The 17,853-nt window shown below is 40.0% G+C and overlaps 1 protein-coding gene across 1 annotated transcript in view; it reads left to right on the plus strand.

The window, feature by feature from the left end:
* Positions 1 to 17,853, plus strand: part of ror2 (receptor tyrosine kinase-like orphan receptor 2) — a 56,455-nt gene that overhangs the window by 20,451 nt on the left and 18,151 nt on the right. The window contains exons 3-4 of the mRNA XM_038734257.1: positions 9,464 to 9,751; positions 10,126 to 10,156. Coding sequence (XP_038590185.1) covers positions 9,464 to 9,751; positions 10,126 to 10,156 — 319 coding nt within the window. The remainder of the gene's footprint in view (positions 1 to 9,463; positions 9,752 to 10,125; positions 10,157 to 17,853) is intronic.

Consider the following 17,853-nt stretch of genomic DNA (forward strand, 5'->3'; position numbering starts at 1 on the left):
TTCTTTAAAGCCTAGTTCACACTGCACGATTTTAAGCCCCATTTGCGGGTTGGTGATCTTGGCGACCGTCAGGCTGTGATCAGGGGTAAATCAGCGATCGATTGGCAGCCGATTGGCATGTGTGAACTACGCAACGACTCAGCAAAACGGCTCCATGGCGCAACTCTGACACGTTGCTGACACATCGCAGACGTCTGTCAGATATCTAACACGCCAAATATCTGGAAGAGTCAGCCCACTCGACATCCCATCCAGCCAATGAGAGCAGGCAGCTTCTTTTCACCACAAAACACTTTTTACTCCCCTCCAGCTCTCTCTGTAGCTCAGACAATCCCTGCTACCTGCGTGTGCTAATCCATTCTTTCACCCAGATCTTTAGACCATGGTGGAAACGCACACAACAATGAGCTGAAGAAGCTTTTAGTTCCTTGAAAAGATATCCGGGGACTTTTGAATGAGACACGGCTATAAGTTGAATTTGTTGATTATAATATTATTGTGGTTTATTACAACTGAAGTTTTATTTGTGTAGTTTTGTCCATCCTTTCTATTGGTCAGGGTAACATTGTATTCACCAGGTTAATTCCTGATTTTTTTGCAACAAATCTGATAATCAGTCTTTTCTTTTTCCAAACTAAGTTTTCTCAGCCAGTCTTTCCTCCAGAAGTTAGTGTTAGCGAACTCATGGCAACAGTCAGGCCTCTTAGATGTATTAAAGAGTAGAGTATGTTAATGGTTGTACCTTCTGGTTTAAGCCCCTTAGTTCTGCCATGCAGCGTGGTGGGTGTTCAGTGCAGCCTCACGCCCTGTGAGCATCAGTCATGTGATAATTTAAGGGGAAGTTTCAACACTGCTGCAGCAGGGTCTGTTTAATACCAGGGTAGGGAAATGGAATGTTACAAAGTGAGGACTGTTTGCATTGACCCTCAGTTCTCCAGGGACCAAAGTGAGCACTAAGCAGTGAAAGTTTTCATGAACATTTTGGAATTATTCTTTCGAACAGAACAAAAACTCAATTATTCTTTCCTTGTTACAATCATTATTTCAGGTGTAGCACATATGACACATTTAAGTAGTAAGTGTAGTAAGGATATTCACAGAGGTCTCTCTTTGTAATTCAGTCTAGGGTTGAATAGTCATTTAAAATTGTAGCGAAATCGCAAAACTCTCAACTCAAATTCATCCTCAGCACTGCTCTATTGATAATAGAATAATGTTTATTTCAATTTACCATATTTACAATTGCTTCTGTATGAATTTATATTGTCTGCCATGTAGCAGAAGGGAGTTCTCAATTTCTTTATATAACCTGTTATACTGTGACAATAAATGTACCTACCTACCTAAAATGGCCTACTGCAATTTTCAAATCGCAGGAGGCACAGTAATTAAGTGTAATGTGTGTGAACAGATCCCTGCAAAAATCACACCATAATTCATTTAAATATTTTTCAATGAGAATGAGAATACCGATGTTAAAAAGACCATTCCCTCTAATTTCAAAAATCATATCGCAAATGCAGTAAGAGTCAAAATAATTGAGTAACCAAAGTTGATCTTATTACAGTCTTCATCCGCATCATACCTTGCTCACTTGTGATGGAGATCAATTGTTACATGTGACCTAAGTATAAAAGAGATATAAAATATTTAATTATATAATAGAATTATAGAAATACAACATTGTTGTAAAGCAGTCCTGCTCATTTATTTGAAGTATTTACAGGCTTGTTACCAAGCTTCAATTGTAAAAAGCTGAAGCATAAGAGCAAGCAGATGGCGTCATGAATGCACCATAATTCAGCAGAAGTCTTAGGCACACTTATGTGGGCTGCTTTTTTGCCACATTTCATGTATCATTTCACTTCATCAGTGGGGCACGGAGACTTGTTTGCAGCAGAGGTAACATTACGTTAGGTCTGGGATTGTGAAGAGAACTGAAGGAGGCAGATTCAATAAGTGAGTGACAATTAAATAAGGTGGAAAATGAAGTATATTTAAAACGGTGAAATAAGAAACAAGCTACTACAAATAGTGAAAACATACCCGCTAATTAGCTAATGTTATATCCATACAGGCTTCTGAGCCCAGTTATGGTGCTCGCCCGGCTCCGGCTCGACACTGGCTCCGCTCTGCATCAGCAGAAGCAAAATGTTGTTATTAATTTGTCATTTCAATGTTAAATAGTGCCATAACCAGGGCATTGACAGAGACACCATTCTATTCAAGCAGGTGGTTTTTACAGTTTATGTGTGGTGGTAATTGTCTCATGTGAAACCAGCTACCTCAGCAGTCACTACTAATGCATGCACATGCTAAGAGTAGCATTTTGGCATTTTGATTCTTGGAGGCTGTGACCTCAACTCCAGGACCCCAAGACCACTAGATGATAGACCTTACAGGTAGACGTTGGTGTGGCTGATGGTGTTATATCAAGCACTCCAGCTATAGGTAATGTGCAACAGAGATCTACTGTTGGTCCACTGCTCTTGCTATCAGCTATATAAAAAAGATAATTTTTCCGTTTGCAGCTTTACAATCTGCAAAGTATACAATTCAGTTTGCCTGTAGACCAACTGTTTACATTGTTCTTATAGTCATGACATACCCTGAATGCAACATTGATTCCTAAGGCTGAGTATACTCTTATCAATCCTCAGTGTTTATTTTCAGGCTTTTAATCACTATTGCAAGAACCATTCAAGCTGGTTTTGATCTCCAGATCAACTGTTTCATCCTTCCCTCCTGCCTTGCCCTCACACACTTATTGAGTCATTCAGAGAGTTGCAGTACATCCTTAAATGAAGGATAAAGACGTTATAATTAAAGAGCTGCTTGTTGACATCACTCATCTGTAGCCTGCTCTGTGGAGAGCTCTGCTTTGACCAGGATGGGAAGCTGGGCTCACATCTCTGTTTTTCCGTTGTGTAAACGCCAGAGCTTGGCTGCTGCTCGAAATGCAGATGGTACTGAGAGCCAAGGGATTTTTGAGTGTGTGTGTTTATCAATATCTCTGCACCGCCACCATTCCTCTTTATTTCCATATACAGTAATGTGCATAACTAATAGGGATATTTGACAAATCTGCAGGTTTGTCAAACTTATTTGGAAGAGAAAACTAAGGTGAACAGTAAAATTATCACCCAAACCATCCATTTTATACATCCATCACTTTTATACACATCACACTATTACTAGCAACATTTCAGATGTAATCGCATTCGGTTTGATCTTCAAACAAAGTTTCGATCATCTGGATAAACTGCTGATTTGTTTTCAACCTGTCTGATCTCACTTCTCATGTTTCTTGACCTGTTGAATTTTGATGTAGCTATGTCGCTGTGTTCCCAGATCTTAGCTAATAACTCTGTAAGCTTAGTGATGTTATGATAACAAATAGAAGCAATAGCCATGCTATTATTAATGCTATTGCTATTACATGCTAGTACTGTACTTAAGTACTTGAGTAAATGTCACACTGCACATTGCTGCAGCTCCTCCCTGTGTTGAAGGCTTCGTTTTAGCTATGAAGTGATACATCTTGTCTCTAAATGATCTTTGTTGGGAGTTACACATGCGCAGTTCCTAGTTAAGAACTACTAGCCAATCCGAAGCAGAGAAGGGTGGGTCAGCAAGAAGCCGGTAAACACGGCTTGGGTTCAGCTGTATATCCCCTTACCAGCTTAGCAACATGGACTGGAGCAAGCGTTTCAGAGTGGCGAGTTATTAATCTGTAACAAAAGTATCTTTCAAGTTTTAACTGAGCTCTGTTTCTACATCACAGGAACAATTCTATGTCCAGGAGAGCTGTGTGCTGCAGCTCACTGTTTTTCCACCGGTGTTTTTGAGGGTGTGTTGGAGTAGCCGCTTGGCGAGCGTTATATGAGGCGCATTTCCCTTTCATCCCTGTGACATCACAGGGATGAAAGGGAAACAGCTGGACTACAAACAAGCTGTTTTCAGGCAGTTCAGAGCAGAGTTTTCTGTGGGAGATGGGAACTCCCTATGGGGTGGACTTTGAGCTTTTTCACTTTGAAAACCTGTTACATGCACAAAAAAGGTAGATAACTCAAAAAAGGAGAGGAAAAAGCCTAAAAGCATAACATCCTCTTTAAGTGCTGTGATAAACTGCAACCACATTTTAGCAGATCATGTAACATTTAACAGCTGATTCTATTTTTATTATCATATTCCTTGATTCCATCCGCAAATGGCTCATTCTAAGGTAAGCATGAACTGTGCGAGGTCCCTATTGAAACTGAAGGAATTATTAGGGCCCGAGCACAAAACGTGCAAGATCTTCTTTCTTTCTTCCTTCCTTCATGAGCGATTAGGTCCCGCTTATCAAAACCTACTCCTCCATTCAGTGCCATTTTGGTAAACTTTCTGCTCTCACTCTCTCTGTCTCACTCTCTCTCTCTTTCTCTCTCTCATCAATATATCATCAGTCTAAATGAATAAAAGGAATCTTATTTCCAATGTTTTTAGAATAACAAGAACACTGTATCTGCCCCAAGGCTGTTTAAGGAAGAATAGTTTGAATCATCAACAGCTGATGAGCAGCCAGCAACATTTCAGGCCTCCAGAAAGGGGAAACTGTTGCTTTTGTCCTCATTTACCTTTGTTTTTTCTTTCTATTATTTCATTCCATTACCAAAGGCCATCAGTCCAGCTTTATTCCATCTGCAGTCAGCTGCACTCACATCCTACCCTCTCATCACTGCAGAGCTAAAGCTCATGGGCTTGTATCAGTACTGGGAGGGAGAGCTGTCTCGAGGCAAGTAGATAGAAGTGGGGAACTGTTTCGTTGGTCAGTGAATTGGTCCATCTGTTTAGCACTGTGGTCAAAAGCTAAATATTATAACATTTACATACTGTTACTACAAAATACAATATAGAAACATATTTTCACGCCTCACCCACAGAGAAGGAAGAAATACTTATGCCAACACTTTTTCTGCTACAGCGTGATTTAAACAGACTGTTTTACTTGTAGTCCTGCCAGGGATTTGATGCGTCAGTGTCTATGATGTGTCTATTCAATTAAAAGTTTTGGGCTGATAAATTTCCATTCAGCAATGGGTGGTCTCAATCCCAGCAGTGAATATGCACCTGGTAATATCACTGAGAAAAGGTAGGTAGGTTTATTGTCACAATATAATAAGTTATAGAATTATTAAATTGTGTTTTGTAACTCCCTTCTGCTACAAAGCAGACAATATACATTAATACAGAATCAATTATGAACTAAAACTGCTAGCAGTTGTAACTGGGGTCCAAGCCCCCCAGCTCCAGTCGCCCCCTCGCTCAGCAGAGGTTGCGTGAGTCGACTTGCGGTTATGGAGATCTAAAATGAATGTATGTCTATAGGAGTATTATTTGATATGCGTTTAATAAATCCACCTAGATGCCGATTGACACCAAATTTCACACAGCCCGTCGGGAGGGCGTGCAAGAAAAGGTCCCCGAGTTTGGTTTAGATTGGCCATTGCATACGTAAGATATGTCATTACATCCTGTATTCAGCGTTTTCGCAAACATTTGTTAGCTTATAATTGGGACATTGTTTTTCGGATCAAAATTCCCTCTACAAACTTTCTTCAGCTTGGTCCAGAGATGGTCTGTGCCAAGTTTGGTGGTGATCAGAGTTGCCGCTTCAGAGGAGTTAATTAAAATAGTTTTTATAGTTATCGATTTTATCAAAATGAAAACGTCATCACACAAAGGCGTGTCCTATACCATAGGAATTGGCAGTATCCCCCAAACACGTAGACATAAGGTTTATGATTGTGAGATATAGTGGCAATAGTAATTATAGTAATTATGAGGCAAAATGTGCGTTGGTTCGAAATTCCATTGAAATGAATGAGGTGTTTCCACGGTATTTGAGCTTCGATTATAGCGCCACCTTTAGGCTGAATTGCATCAAAGTTTTCAGGTATCATCATGACCCAAATTTGGTATCAATCGGAGTTGTAGTTATGGAGATATAAAATGAATGTAAGTCAATGGGATTTTTTTTGAATAGTGCCAACTAGGGGCTAACTGCACCAAATTTTGCACAACCCCTCAGGGGGGCATGGTACATAAGGTCCTCAAGTTTGGTGTTGATTGACCATTCCAAACTTAAGAGATGATGTCACTTCCTGTTTTTTAACATTTTAGCAAATATTTGTTAGCCTATAATCAGGAAATCTTTTTGTCGGATCAAAATTTCCTCTACAAAATTTTATCAGCTTGGTCCAGAGATGGTCCATGCCAAGTTTGTGATGATTGGACTTGCCGCTTTGGAGGAGTTAATTAAAATAGATTTTTCAGTTTTTGCGATGTAGCGAAAAAAAAGAGTCTAGGCGGAAATGGGCATGGCCTATACCAGGAGAATCAGGTCGATCCCCCAAACGCATGGAAATAAGGTTTTAAATATGCGCCCTTGTATGCGTGAGTTCCAAGGCCAAATGCATATATAGCACCTCCTAGTGGTAGACGTGTGGAGATTTTTGCGGTACTTGCAGTGGTGTGGAGTTTCGTGTCTGTAGCACTTACTGTGTAGGCTGCAGTATGGGTTTTAGCAGTTCCAATAGGGTTCCCAGCTCCACTGGTACAGGGAAACGCGATGCCTTGCAATCGCGTGTTCCCAGCACACTCGGGCTCGGACCTCTAACTAGAACCGCAAGTAGTTGTAAGTGGGGGTCTAAGCCCCCCGACGCCAGGGGACCGTCTTGAACAATTCGGCTCAACATCCATGTCAATCTGACTTGTGGTTATACAGGAACAAATTTTTCATGTTAAATAGCGCCACCTAGGGGTTAATTGCACCAAAGTTTGCATAGCCCCTCAGGGAGGCATGCCACATAAGTTCTTGAAATTAATTGTTGATCGGCCATGCTAAAGTAAAGATGTGACATGACTCTTTTTAGCATTTTTCGCAAATATTTGTTAGGTTGTATTTGGAGCAGTTTTTCACGTATCGATCTAGGGAGCACAAGACTGTATCAGCTATACCTATACCACGAACACGTGGATATAAAGTCTCCGTAGGCGAAAACGTGTTGACCTTGCTTATAGTGCTCCCTAGAGCTATAAGTGTGTGGATTTTTGTGCCTAATATTTTAATGTAGATGTGTTCAGGACGGGGTTATCTAAAGTACACTAAAGTTATAATAACTTCCTGTTTTATGGAGAACAGTTGATCTTTGAAGCCACGCCACTGACACGCCCATCGACAAAAACTCACAGTTAGCACAACTTTTCATCGTCAATGCCTTTAGAATGCACAGTAGAAAATTTTACTCGATCCGAATAATTCCCTAGAAGGAGTTCGTTAAAGTACCGACCTTGTAAAAGGCCATAAATGGGCTGTAATTGCACATTCAAATCAAAATGGCTGACTTCCTGTCTAATTTCAGGTATGGCTCCAAGAGGCTTTTTTGTGCGTCTTGGGATGCTACATGTACCACAAAAGTTTTGTGCATTTTGGGGATTCCGTGCGCAGGGGCTGCATCTTTGAAGGGACAATTCCTGATTCCAGCAGGTGGCACTATGAGGTTGAGCGAATTTTGACCTGTAGATGTGTTCAGGGCATGACCCTTATCAAATGTGTGAAATTACTATTAAATCCAAAATGGCCGACTTCTTGTTTGGTTTAGCCAATGGCTCCAAGAGGCCATTTTTGTGCGTATTTTCGAGTTTAAGAGGCTGACAGCTTGGGGGAAAAAGCTGCTCTGCAGTCTGGTGGTGCAGCAGCAGAAACTTCTATATCTCCTCCCAGAAGCAGGGTGAGCAGGCTGTGGCTGGGTGGGTACTGTCCTTTAGTATCCTTTGGGCTCTGCGTAGGTACCTCACCTCACCGATATCACTAATGGTCAGGAGATGGGTACCAATGATCTTCTGAGCAGAGCCCTCCGGTCCTGGGCCGTGCACATCCCATGCCAGTTAGTGATTTTTCCAGTCAGGGTGCTTTCTATTGCTCCTCTGTAAAAGCTGACAAGAACTTGGCGTGGGAATTTGGCCTTCTTAAACTACCTCAAGATATACTGTCGTTTCTGAGCTTTCTTCACCAGCGTGGAGATGTGAGACGACCATGTCAGGTTCTCTGTGATGCTGATTCCCAGGAACCTGAAACTGTTCACCTGCTCCACCTCAGCTCTACTGATGTAGACAGGAGTATGTCTTTATCTCCTTCTTCCTAAAATCAATGATCAGCTCCTTAGTTATGCTGACGTTGAGCAGTAGCTTGTTCTCTGAGCACCACTCTACAAGATTATGAATTTCCTCATGATGTGAAGTTAATAGCTACAAAAGCTACAAGAAGGAGCTAACTTTAAGCTCTCTCCACTTAGCTGTGAGGGTTCGCATGAGGATCAATGCGGGTGTCTACACGTGGACAAATAATTTTTGACTGCACAGATTGTATGTGCAGTTTCTGTATAGTATAATCGCAGCTTTCTTTACAATGCATAGGGCAGTGTGATGGCAGTGTAACTGAGCATCCTGCGTTCGCCTAACTGTTTAAACTTAATAAGGAAAAAACAAATGAGACAGTAAGTCCAAATTTCTGAATTTAAACATTGTCATTCATTTGTAGAACAACACACACAAAATATTATACATAATATAGAGTTGAATGTCACTCAGTTGTCCTCCCCGGTTCCCTTACAGTCGAGATGGTGGCAAAGATAAAACTAAACAAAACAGGAATCATTAATTTCATATCATGACTTTAATAGATCATAATGTATCAATTATTAAATATATCAGGTAAATGATTTTTGAGCCAAAATCTGCTCACTACATGACAGTAAAGTCATACTATTACTATTAATTTTAAATCTAAATATTTAACACAACCGATTTACATTTGCTCATTTAGATGACGCTTTTATCCAGAGCAACTTACAATTGCTACACATGTCAGAGGTCGCACGCCTCTAGAACAGCGATGGGTGTCTTGCTCAGGGACACAATTGTGGATGGGTCACAGCGGGAATGGAACCCAGGTCTCTAACACCAACTAAACAGTATATGCAGCTGAGCACACATAAATGGATGATGGAGGATGCATAATATATAAATTAATTAAATTAGTTAACGGAACACTATCAAATATGTTTAGGATCTATATTTCTCTAGAAGTCAGCTCTGAGTCCCAGAGAGCATTGTGGCAATAAATGTTCAATCAGCAAGCTGAATTGTTGCCAAGCTGCTAACAGCAGGCTGAAGTTAGAAGTTCAGTTCAACTATATCCTGAACGCATCAGGAAAGTGTTAAATGTTATAATGGTTGTACTGTGCATCTGTACAAATGATTGGACGCTGCTGAAAAATGAACCTATTATTGTGCAGCATGAATGAAACCGCTGATGTCAATGCTTTGCTTGAAATAACACTAAGGTCTGATTTCTGTAGATTCTGGCTGTTTCTCAGTTTTATGCTTCTTTTAACCCATTGTGTTTCATCTCCACAAGGTTATTTTCTGGAGTTCCAGGAGCCAGTCAACAACATCACCCACTTCCAGGGTCAAACGGCCACGCTACACTGCAAAGTGGCAGGAAACCCACGACCGTCTATCCGCTGGCTAAAGAACGATGCCCCCGTAGTCCAGGAGCATGGGCGCATAACCATCCGCAAGACAGAGGCAGGATCCAAGCTCCGCATACAGGACCTGGACACAACAGACACCGGCTATTATCAGTGTGTCGCCACCAACTCTCTCAAGGTCATCTCTGCCACTGGAGTCCTGTATGTCAAACTAGGTAAGGTTCACATTTAAATTTACACAATGACTTAGTTATTTATGCCTAAATTATAAGAAGCTAATGTTGAATGTTAAGTGTTTAATTTACACACTGTATGAATAACTGAAACTTCTTTTGTATCTGCCAAATTTTTCATCAACATCTATTTACACAGAGATCAGTAGCTTGTGCAGAGAGCTGGCATTTTTCTTTGACTGGCATGTCATTAACAACCCTTGTTTCTAGCACTGTAAAAACTGTCAGATACCAAGTAACCAAGATGCCATGGTGGTTGTTCGCTTATATAGTCAGCTAAAGCTAAATAGGCCACTCTTCAGTATGAATGAAATGCTTGTTATCAGAGTTTTTAATGTTCTATTTTGGATTCACAGGACAGATGCCCACACATGGCCCAGATGAACCGTAAGTGAACACCTTCTAGATATGAGTGTGTTTGAATAAATGTCTTACAGCAACATAAAGGAAAGTACTCCATATTAAGGATATTTTCATCACAGAAGGATTTTTTTAAAGCAAATTTGGAAATTAAGATATTTTAAGTATCATCCTCGACAGGTATCTGTTGAATACATGTATACATATCTGCCTTTTGAAGGTGAAATGTGCAATGCCAACTATCAAATTTGTATTTATAGTTATCTGTGCAGCTAGTAGCAGTCCTGCCAGCCCTTTCTGAGCATTCACAGTGGGAGAGTGTTGGTGTTTACACCTCTAGCACAGGAATGTTGAGACGATATGATTAGACGATATGAAAAAAGAGAAGATCGCCAAGACTAGTGCAAAGTCAAACAACTGATCTTGGAGAGAAAAAGAAGGTTAGATATAGTTCTATAGTTTGCTAAAACCCCTGGATCAAGAGTGGGCCTTATAAAAAGAGGCTTACTTACAGCTTACTTTAAAAGAGTGTTGTACATTGCCTGCTATGCCCCTTTTTCACCGCATGGTACCAGCTTGACTCGCCTGGACTCTACTCGCCTTTTTTGGTTTTCCATTGGGGAAAAGTTGGATCTGTACCTTTTTTCCGTATCACCTCCCTTGAGGTTCCAAGCGAGCTGAGGCAATACTAAAATGTGACATAACAAGAATGTTTTATATTTTACAATTTTCGTACGTTATTCAGTCTCTAATATCATATTCATAGCAGCAGCAGCAGCAAGGAGTATGGTTTTTACAAAGCATATAGCCTAGGTCTAACATTTCTTAACACCACCAGCTGAAAAAGCAAGTAAATCTTGACTTTTGAACATCTGTATTTCTGCAGTCCTCGGTTACAAAATGTTATGTTAATGTTACGCCGCTCTCTCTCGACGAGTCAAAGCCTCACTGGCAGTAGCTGCCGGAGTTTCTTTCTCTAAGTTTCACGTTGCTGTGCTGCTTCAGCAGATGCTTCAATAAATCAGATGTAGAAATGTTGGTGGTTGAAAGCTTTTTGCTGGTTGCACAGAGTTTACAATAGACGCCAATATTCTTTGCATCTTAGACTGTGACACAATAATGGCAGTAGCTACTTACAGCTGCGGACAGAACGCCTCTCTCCCTCCTTCTCCTTTCTTCCATTAGTTTTTGGCTATCAGCACACATGAACAAAAGAGCTGCCGCAAAGTGGTGGATTCACGTAAAGATGGTGCATTCAGTAACGAGTAACGCAGCGTTACCTGCATTAGTAACTGTAATCACATTACTGTTTTAGAAAAGTAATTAGTTACACTACTAGTTACTGTGAAAATATTACAGTAATGCGTTAATAGTAACGTTAACGCGTTACTTGTAATAAACATGCCGGTGTGAGTTAGTGGAGAAAGATATTGTGTGTGTATATATACGTTACCGTATATGTTTGTAACGTTAGCTAAATTAGTGATGAAGTAATATTAATTAGCTCATCTGGATCTGGAAGGTTTGAGAACATCAGGTACAAGCTTAGTACAAGCTTAGACTAAACTGGTGTACATCCTGATAATTAACTTTATATTTCAGTTAGGGAGGCAAACTCGTCCTTTTAAGCTAATTTGGAGATGTTTCTTTTGGATTTTAATGCGCAAATTTAATGCTTAGCCAGAGATCCTGTATAGCAAAAGAATGATGCATCAAGATCCATCAATAATTATTTTATAATCGCATCGCAGCCCTCTGAATTGTAATTGAATTGAATCGTGAGGTGCCCTGAGATTCCCACCCCTAGTGTCCGCTAGGGCTGCACCGATTTGGAGAAAGTCATGTTGTGATTATTGTGGACAATATTACGATTTGCCATTGCGATTAGATTATAATGGAACAAATGGTACTATGAATCTACATGCTTGATTATCAAGGAAAATGCACAAAATACGGACATTTTGAAATGTGTATTTTTCAACTTGAACAAAGTTAAAACGATAAACATTTTTTTTATAACAATAACTAGTAAAACAGATGTAAAACAGAATAAGGGGAGCGTGTTGCACTGAAGAGGCAGAAGGAGAAAATACTGGCAAACTGGCATCCCGACTCTGGCTAAATCTGCATCTGTCCATTTCAGAGACACTATCCACAACCTGGAGGAGGAACTAGTATACATGAGTGTATTAGTATAATATTATAACATTAAATAAAGAGTATAATGTTCAGTTAATAATACAGGTGCTGGTCACATAATTAGAATATCATCAAAAAGTTGATTTATTTCAGTAATTCCATTCAAAAAGTGAAACTTGGATATTACATTCATTCATTACACACAGACTGATATATTTCAAATGTTTATTTCATTTAATTGTGATGATTAAAACTGACAATTAATGAAAATCCCAAATTCAGTATCTCCGAAAATTAGAATATTACTTAAGACCAATACAAAAAAGATGATAGAAATGTTGGCCAGCTGAAAAGTATGAGCATGTACAGCACTCAATACTTAGTTGGGGCTCCTTTTGCCTGAATTACTGCAGCAATGCGGCGTGGCATGGAGTCGATCAGTCTGTGGCACTGCTCAGGTGTTATGAGAGCCCAGGTTGCTCTTATAGTGGCCTTCAGCTCTTCTGCATTGTTGGGTCTGGCGTATCGCATCTTCCTCTTCACAATACCCCATAGATTTTCTATAGGGTTAAGGTCAGGCCAGTTTGCTGGACAATTAAGAACAGGGATACCATGGTCCTTAAACCAGGTACTGGTAGCTTTGGCACTGTGTACAGGTGCCAAGTCCTGTTGGAAAATGAAATCTGCATCTTCATAAAGTTGGTCAGCAGCAGGAAGCATGAAGTGCTCTAAAACTTCCTGGTAGATGGCTGCGTTGACCTTGGACCTCAGAAAACACAGTGGACCAACACCAGCAGATGACATGGCACCCCAAACCATCACTGACTGTGGAAACCTTACACTGGACTTCTGTGCCTCTCCTCTCTTCCTCCAGACTCTGGGACCTTGATTTCCAAAGGAAATGCAAAATTTACTTTCATCAGAGAACATAACGTTGGACCACTCAGCAGCAGTCCAGTCCTTTATGTCTTTAGCCCAGGCGAGACGCTTCTGACACTGTGTCTTGTTCAAGAGTGGCTTGACACAAGGAATGCGACAGCTGAAACCCATGTCTTGCATACGTCTGTGCGTGGTGGTTCTTGAAGCACTGACTCCAGCTGCAGTCCACTCTTTGTGAATCTCCCCCACATTTTTGAATGGGTTTTGTTTCACAATCCTCTCCAGGGTGCGGTTATCCCTATTGCTTGTACACTTTTTTCTACCACATCTTTTCCTTCCCTTCGCCTCTCTATTAATGTGCTTGGACACAGAACTCTGTGAACAGCCAGCCTCTTTAGCAATGACCTTTTGTGTCTTGCCCTCCTTGAGCAAGGTGTCAATGGTCGTCTTTTGGACAGCTGTCAAGTCAGCAGTCTTCCCCATGATTGTGTAGCCTACAGAACTTTTGCAGGTGTTTTGAGTTAATTAGCTGATTAGAGTGTGGCACCAGGTGTCTTCAATATTGAACCTTTTCACAATATTCTAATTTTCTGAGATACTGATTTTGGGGTTTCATTAGTTGTCAGTTATAATCTTCAAAATTAAAAGGAATGAACACTTGAAATATATCAGTCTGTTTGGAATGAATGTATACACTATAGAAGTTTCACTTTTTGAATGGAATTACTGAAATAAATCAACTTTTTGATGATATTCTAATTATATGACCAGCACCTGTATGTTGGTAGTATAATGTTAATGTATTAATTACTATATTTATTATAATTTCATATTACAGTATAGGCTACTATTAACCAGTTAGTTGAATATTAAATCCGGTTACAGCTGTTTCATGTCTGTGGTTGTTTTTATTTATTTAATCATTGTTCAAGAAAAAGGCTTTACAGTGGTTTCTAATTTGTTAATGCTAAGTACTAACTTGTCAGTCATATTGTTTAACATTTAAAGATTTGCTGTAGCACGTGAAACTTTTTTTAATGTCCTGCCCCATCCAGGCTGTGATTGGTCGATTTAAACTAAAAAGTGACTGAAAAGCACATCGGCTTTTTGAAAAGTAGATTAATTGTGCAGCCCTGCTGTCCGCAGATCCTTCCTCTCCCTGACCGCAGTCACTCTGTAACAGTACCAAGCCACATCTAGCATTGACTTTATGTTAACGTTAACATAGCATAACGGTGGACCTTTACTTTCACAATTCACACAGATGCATTTTGTTAAAAAGTATTATCACCCTAAATTATAACAACAACTTCGAAAACTTTCAAGCACATTTTTGTTCCGCTATCACTTTTCGTAAAAACTGTCAATATTCGAAATCTACACAGCTGATTTCTCTCCTCAAAACTTCTCAGAAGTGGATTTAGTGATGAAATTACGTATGAAAACTGTAAAATATAATACTTTCTGTTGCTGGCCTCTACCTGGCGCGTGCAATTATGACGCAGTGAATAGTGACGATTCTCTCTGACCAATCAGCAGTCTGCTGTGTTTTCACGTCACATTTTAGTAGCTCGCTTGGAACCTCGAAAGAGGTGATACGAAAAAAAGTACCTGGTAGTACAACTTTTCCACAACGGAAAAGCAAAAAAAGGCGAGTCGAGCTAGTACTATGCAGTGGAAAAGGGGCTTAAATTATTTTTATTATTATTATTATTATCAGTGGAGGAGTGCTAACATTAATGAACGATTAAACTAGTGTTTAACTTATTCTAAATATATCTGCGAGCTGCTTATCTCTTATCTCTTATCTTAAACCAGAGGACTTGTGAATAAACTTGAGCTGAACAATTATATAACACGGCTTCCTGCCTAAAACGTTATCTAAGTTAGCTCACCTTTCCAATGTGAAACATTAGTGTGAAATGTCAAAGTTGCAGGTCCTCATTGTAGACAGTCATGTAGTATTAGATTAATTCAACGTTTCCTCTGGGTCACTGTAACATAGACGGCATTTTTTAGAGCCAGATGGTGGTGAGGAAATGGTTTCTCGTAGCTTTGGTTAGAATTAACAGAGTGCTTGTGATAAACTAGATGTAGAAAGGAGTCATTCTTGTGGATTACATGTAAGGTAATAACTACTGCATGACAAAAAAATATATACATAATTATTTGCCTAAGTAGGAGAGTCTGTTTTTCATTATTATGATAGCAATGACATGAGAGATGATATATGGTAGTATTATTATTTTTAGTAGTAGTACTATATTGGTATTTACTTATAGTTTCTGTTTTGCTGGCCCCCATGATACATACACTATTTAATTTAATGTTTATTAGTAGTAGTAGTACTCTAATTTATAACATATCAGATTTTTTTTTTTTTATGTTTTCTGTAGTTTTATAAATTTGACTCTTATTTCTCAAAACTTTAATATATTTTGTTATAATTTTGTTCAAAGTACTATTTCTAACAATAACAAAGTTTCTTTTGAAACTGCATTATGTCATGGTACCTTGGTGAGGTCTCAACATAAGTAATATAACAAAAGTAATATCTCCTTGGTGCGGTTCGTTTGGGCAGGTGAGAATGCAGCAATCGCACTCGGGTACGCACCAAAAGCGGACCAAGCAAGCGTGCCGAGACCTGCTTGAATAGGTGGTCTCGCTACGCTTTTAAATGAACTCTGGTGCGGTTAACCTCAGGATTTTATGATGTGATCTGTGCATTATTTCCAAATCTAAACAACTAATAATAATAATAATAATAATAACAACTAATTCATAAAAGAGCAGGTCTAGACTGTACTCTATGATGCTATTTACAGAAGCCCAACAGTTCCCACCAAGAGCAAGCACTAGGCGACAGAGGCAAGGAAAAACTTCCTTTTAAGAGGCAGAAACCTCGAGCAGAACCATGGCTCAGGGTGGGCAGCCATCTGCCTCGACCGGTTGGGGGGGGGGGGGGAGAGAGAGAGAGGTTGCTATGGACTAAATGAATAATGGTACAGATATTTATAGTAGTGTTAATGGTAACAGTCGTAATGTTAATGATTATAATAACAATAGGACTAGTAACAATAGTCGTTGCAGCAGAGGGTGTCGAGCAGGAACACGGGGGCAGCAGGTGACCCGCAGCCACAGATCCAGACTCCACAGCTCCAGAGCCAGAAAACCTGCAGGAAGTGATAGGAGGAGAGAGGAGAGGGACGAGAAAGCACAAGACTACCAGAAAGGGGAGAAGTTGTGTTAGTAACATGTAATAATGGGATGAGGTTGCATACAGAGGGAGAGAAAGTAGAGGAGAGAGGAGCTCAGTGCATCATAGGAAATCCCCCGGCAGTCTAGGCCTATAGCAGCATAACTAAGGGATGGTTCAGGACTAACCTGGGCCAGCCCTAACTACAAGCTTTATCAAAGAGGAAAGTCTTAAGCCTACTCTTAAATGTGGAGATGGTGTCTGCCTCCTGAACCCAAACTGGAACCTTGTTCCACAGGAGAGGAGCTTGATAGCTGAATGCTCTGGCTCCAAGTCTACTTTTGGAGACTCTAGGAACCACAAGTAACCCTGCATTCTGGGAGCGAAGTGCTCTGGTGGGGTAGTAAGGTACTATGAGCTCTTTAAGATAAGATGGTGCCTGACCATTAAGAGCTTTGTAGGTAAGAAGAATGATTTTAAATTCTATTCTGGATTTCACTGGAAGCCAATGCAAAGAAGCTAACACAGGAGAAATATGATCTCTTTTCCTGGTTCCTGTCAGAACACGTGCTGCAGCATTCTGGATCAGCTGAAGAGTCTTAACGGACTTTTTCGAGCAGCCTGATAATAAGGAATTGCAGTAGTCCAGCCTAGAAGTAACAAATGCATGGACTAGTTTTTCTGCATCATTTTTAGACAGGATGTTCCTGATTTTCGCAATATTATGTAGGTGGAAAAAGGCGGTCCTTGAAATTTGCTTAATGTGAGACTTAAACGACATGTCCTGATCAAAGATAACTCCAAGATTCCTCACAGTGGTGCTGGAGGCCAGGGCGATGCCATCCAGGGAAACTATATCTTTAGATAATGCGTCACGGAGGTGCTTAGGCCCCAGAGCAATAACTTCAGTTTTATCTGAGTTTAACATTAGAAAATTACAGGTCATCTAAGTTTTAACATCCTGAAGGCACATTTGAAGTTTAGCTAACTGATGAGTTTCATCTGGCTTGATCGATAGATATAACTGAGTATCATCTGCATAACAATGAAAGTTTATGGAATGTTTCCTGATAATATTGCCTAAGGGAAGCATATATAAAGTGAAGAGGATTGGTCCGAGGACAGATCCTTGAGGAACTCCATGACTAACTTTCGCATGCATGGAGGACTCATCGTTAACATATACAAACTGAAATCGATCTGATAAATAGGACTTAAACCAGCTGAGAGCGGTTCCTTTAATGCCAATGAAATATTCCAGTCTCTGCAATAGGATCTGATGGTCAATGGTATCAAATGCAGCACTAAGATCTAATAAAACCAGTACAGAGACAAGTCCTTTGTCTGATGCAATAAGGAGGTCGTTAGTAATTTTCACCAGTGCTGTCTCTGTGCTATGATGAGCTCTAAATCCTGACTGAAAATCCCCAAATAAACTATTGCTCTGTAGAAAGTCACACAGCTGTTTAGCAACTGCTTTCTCCAGAACCTTAGAGAGAAATGGAAGGTT

This window comes from Micropterus salmoides, unplaced genomic scaffold, assembly GCF_014851395.1.
Source record: "Micropterus salmoides isolate LMB-PRFRI ecotype aquatic unplaced genomic scaffold, ASM1485139v1 Ms_hic_scaffold_20, whole genome shotgun sequence".
NCBI classification, from domain to species: domain Eukaryota; kingdom Metazoa; phylum Chordata; class Actinopteri; order Centrarchiformes; family Centrarchidae; genus Micropterus; species Micropterus salmoides.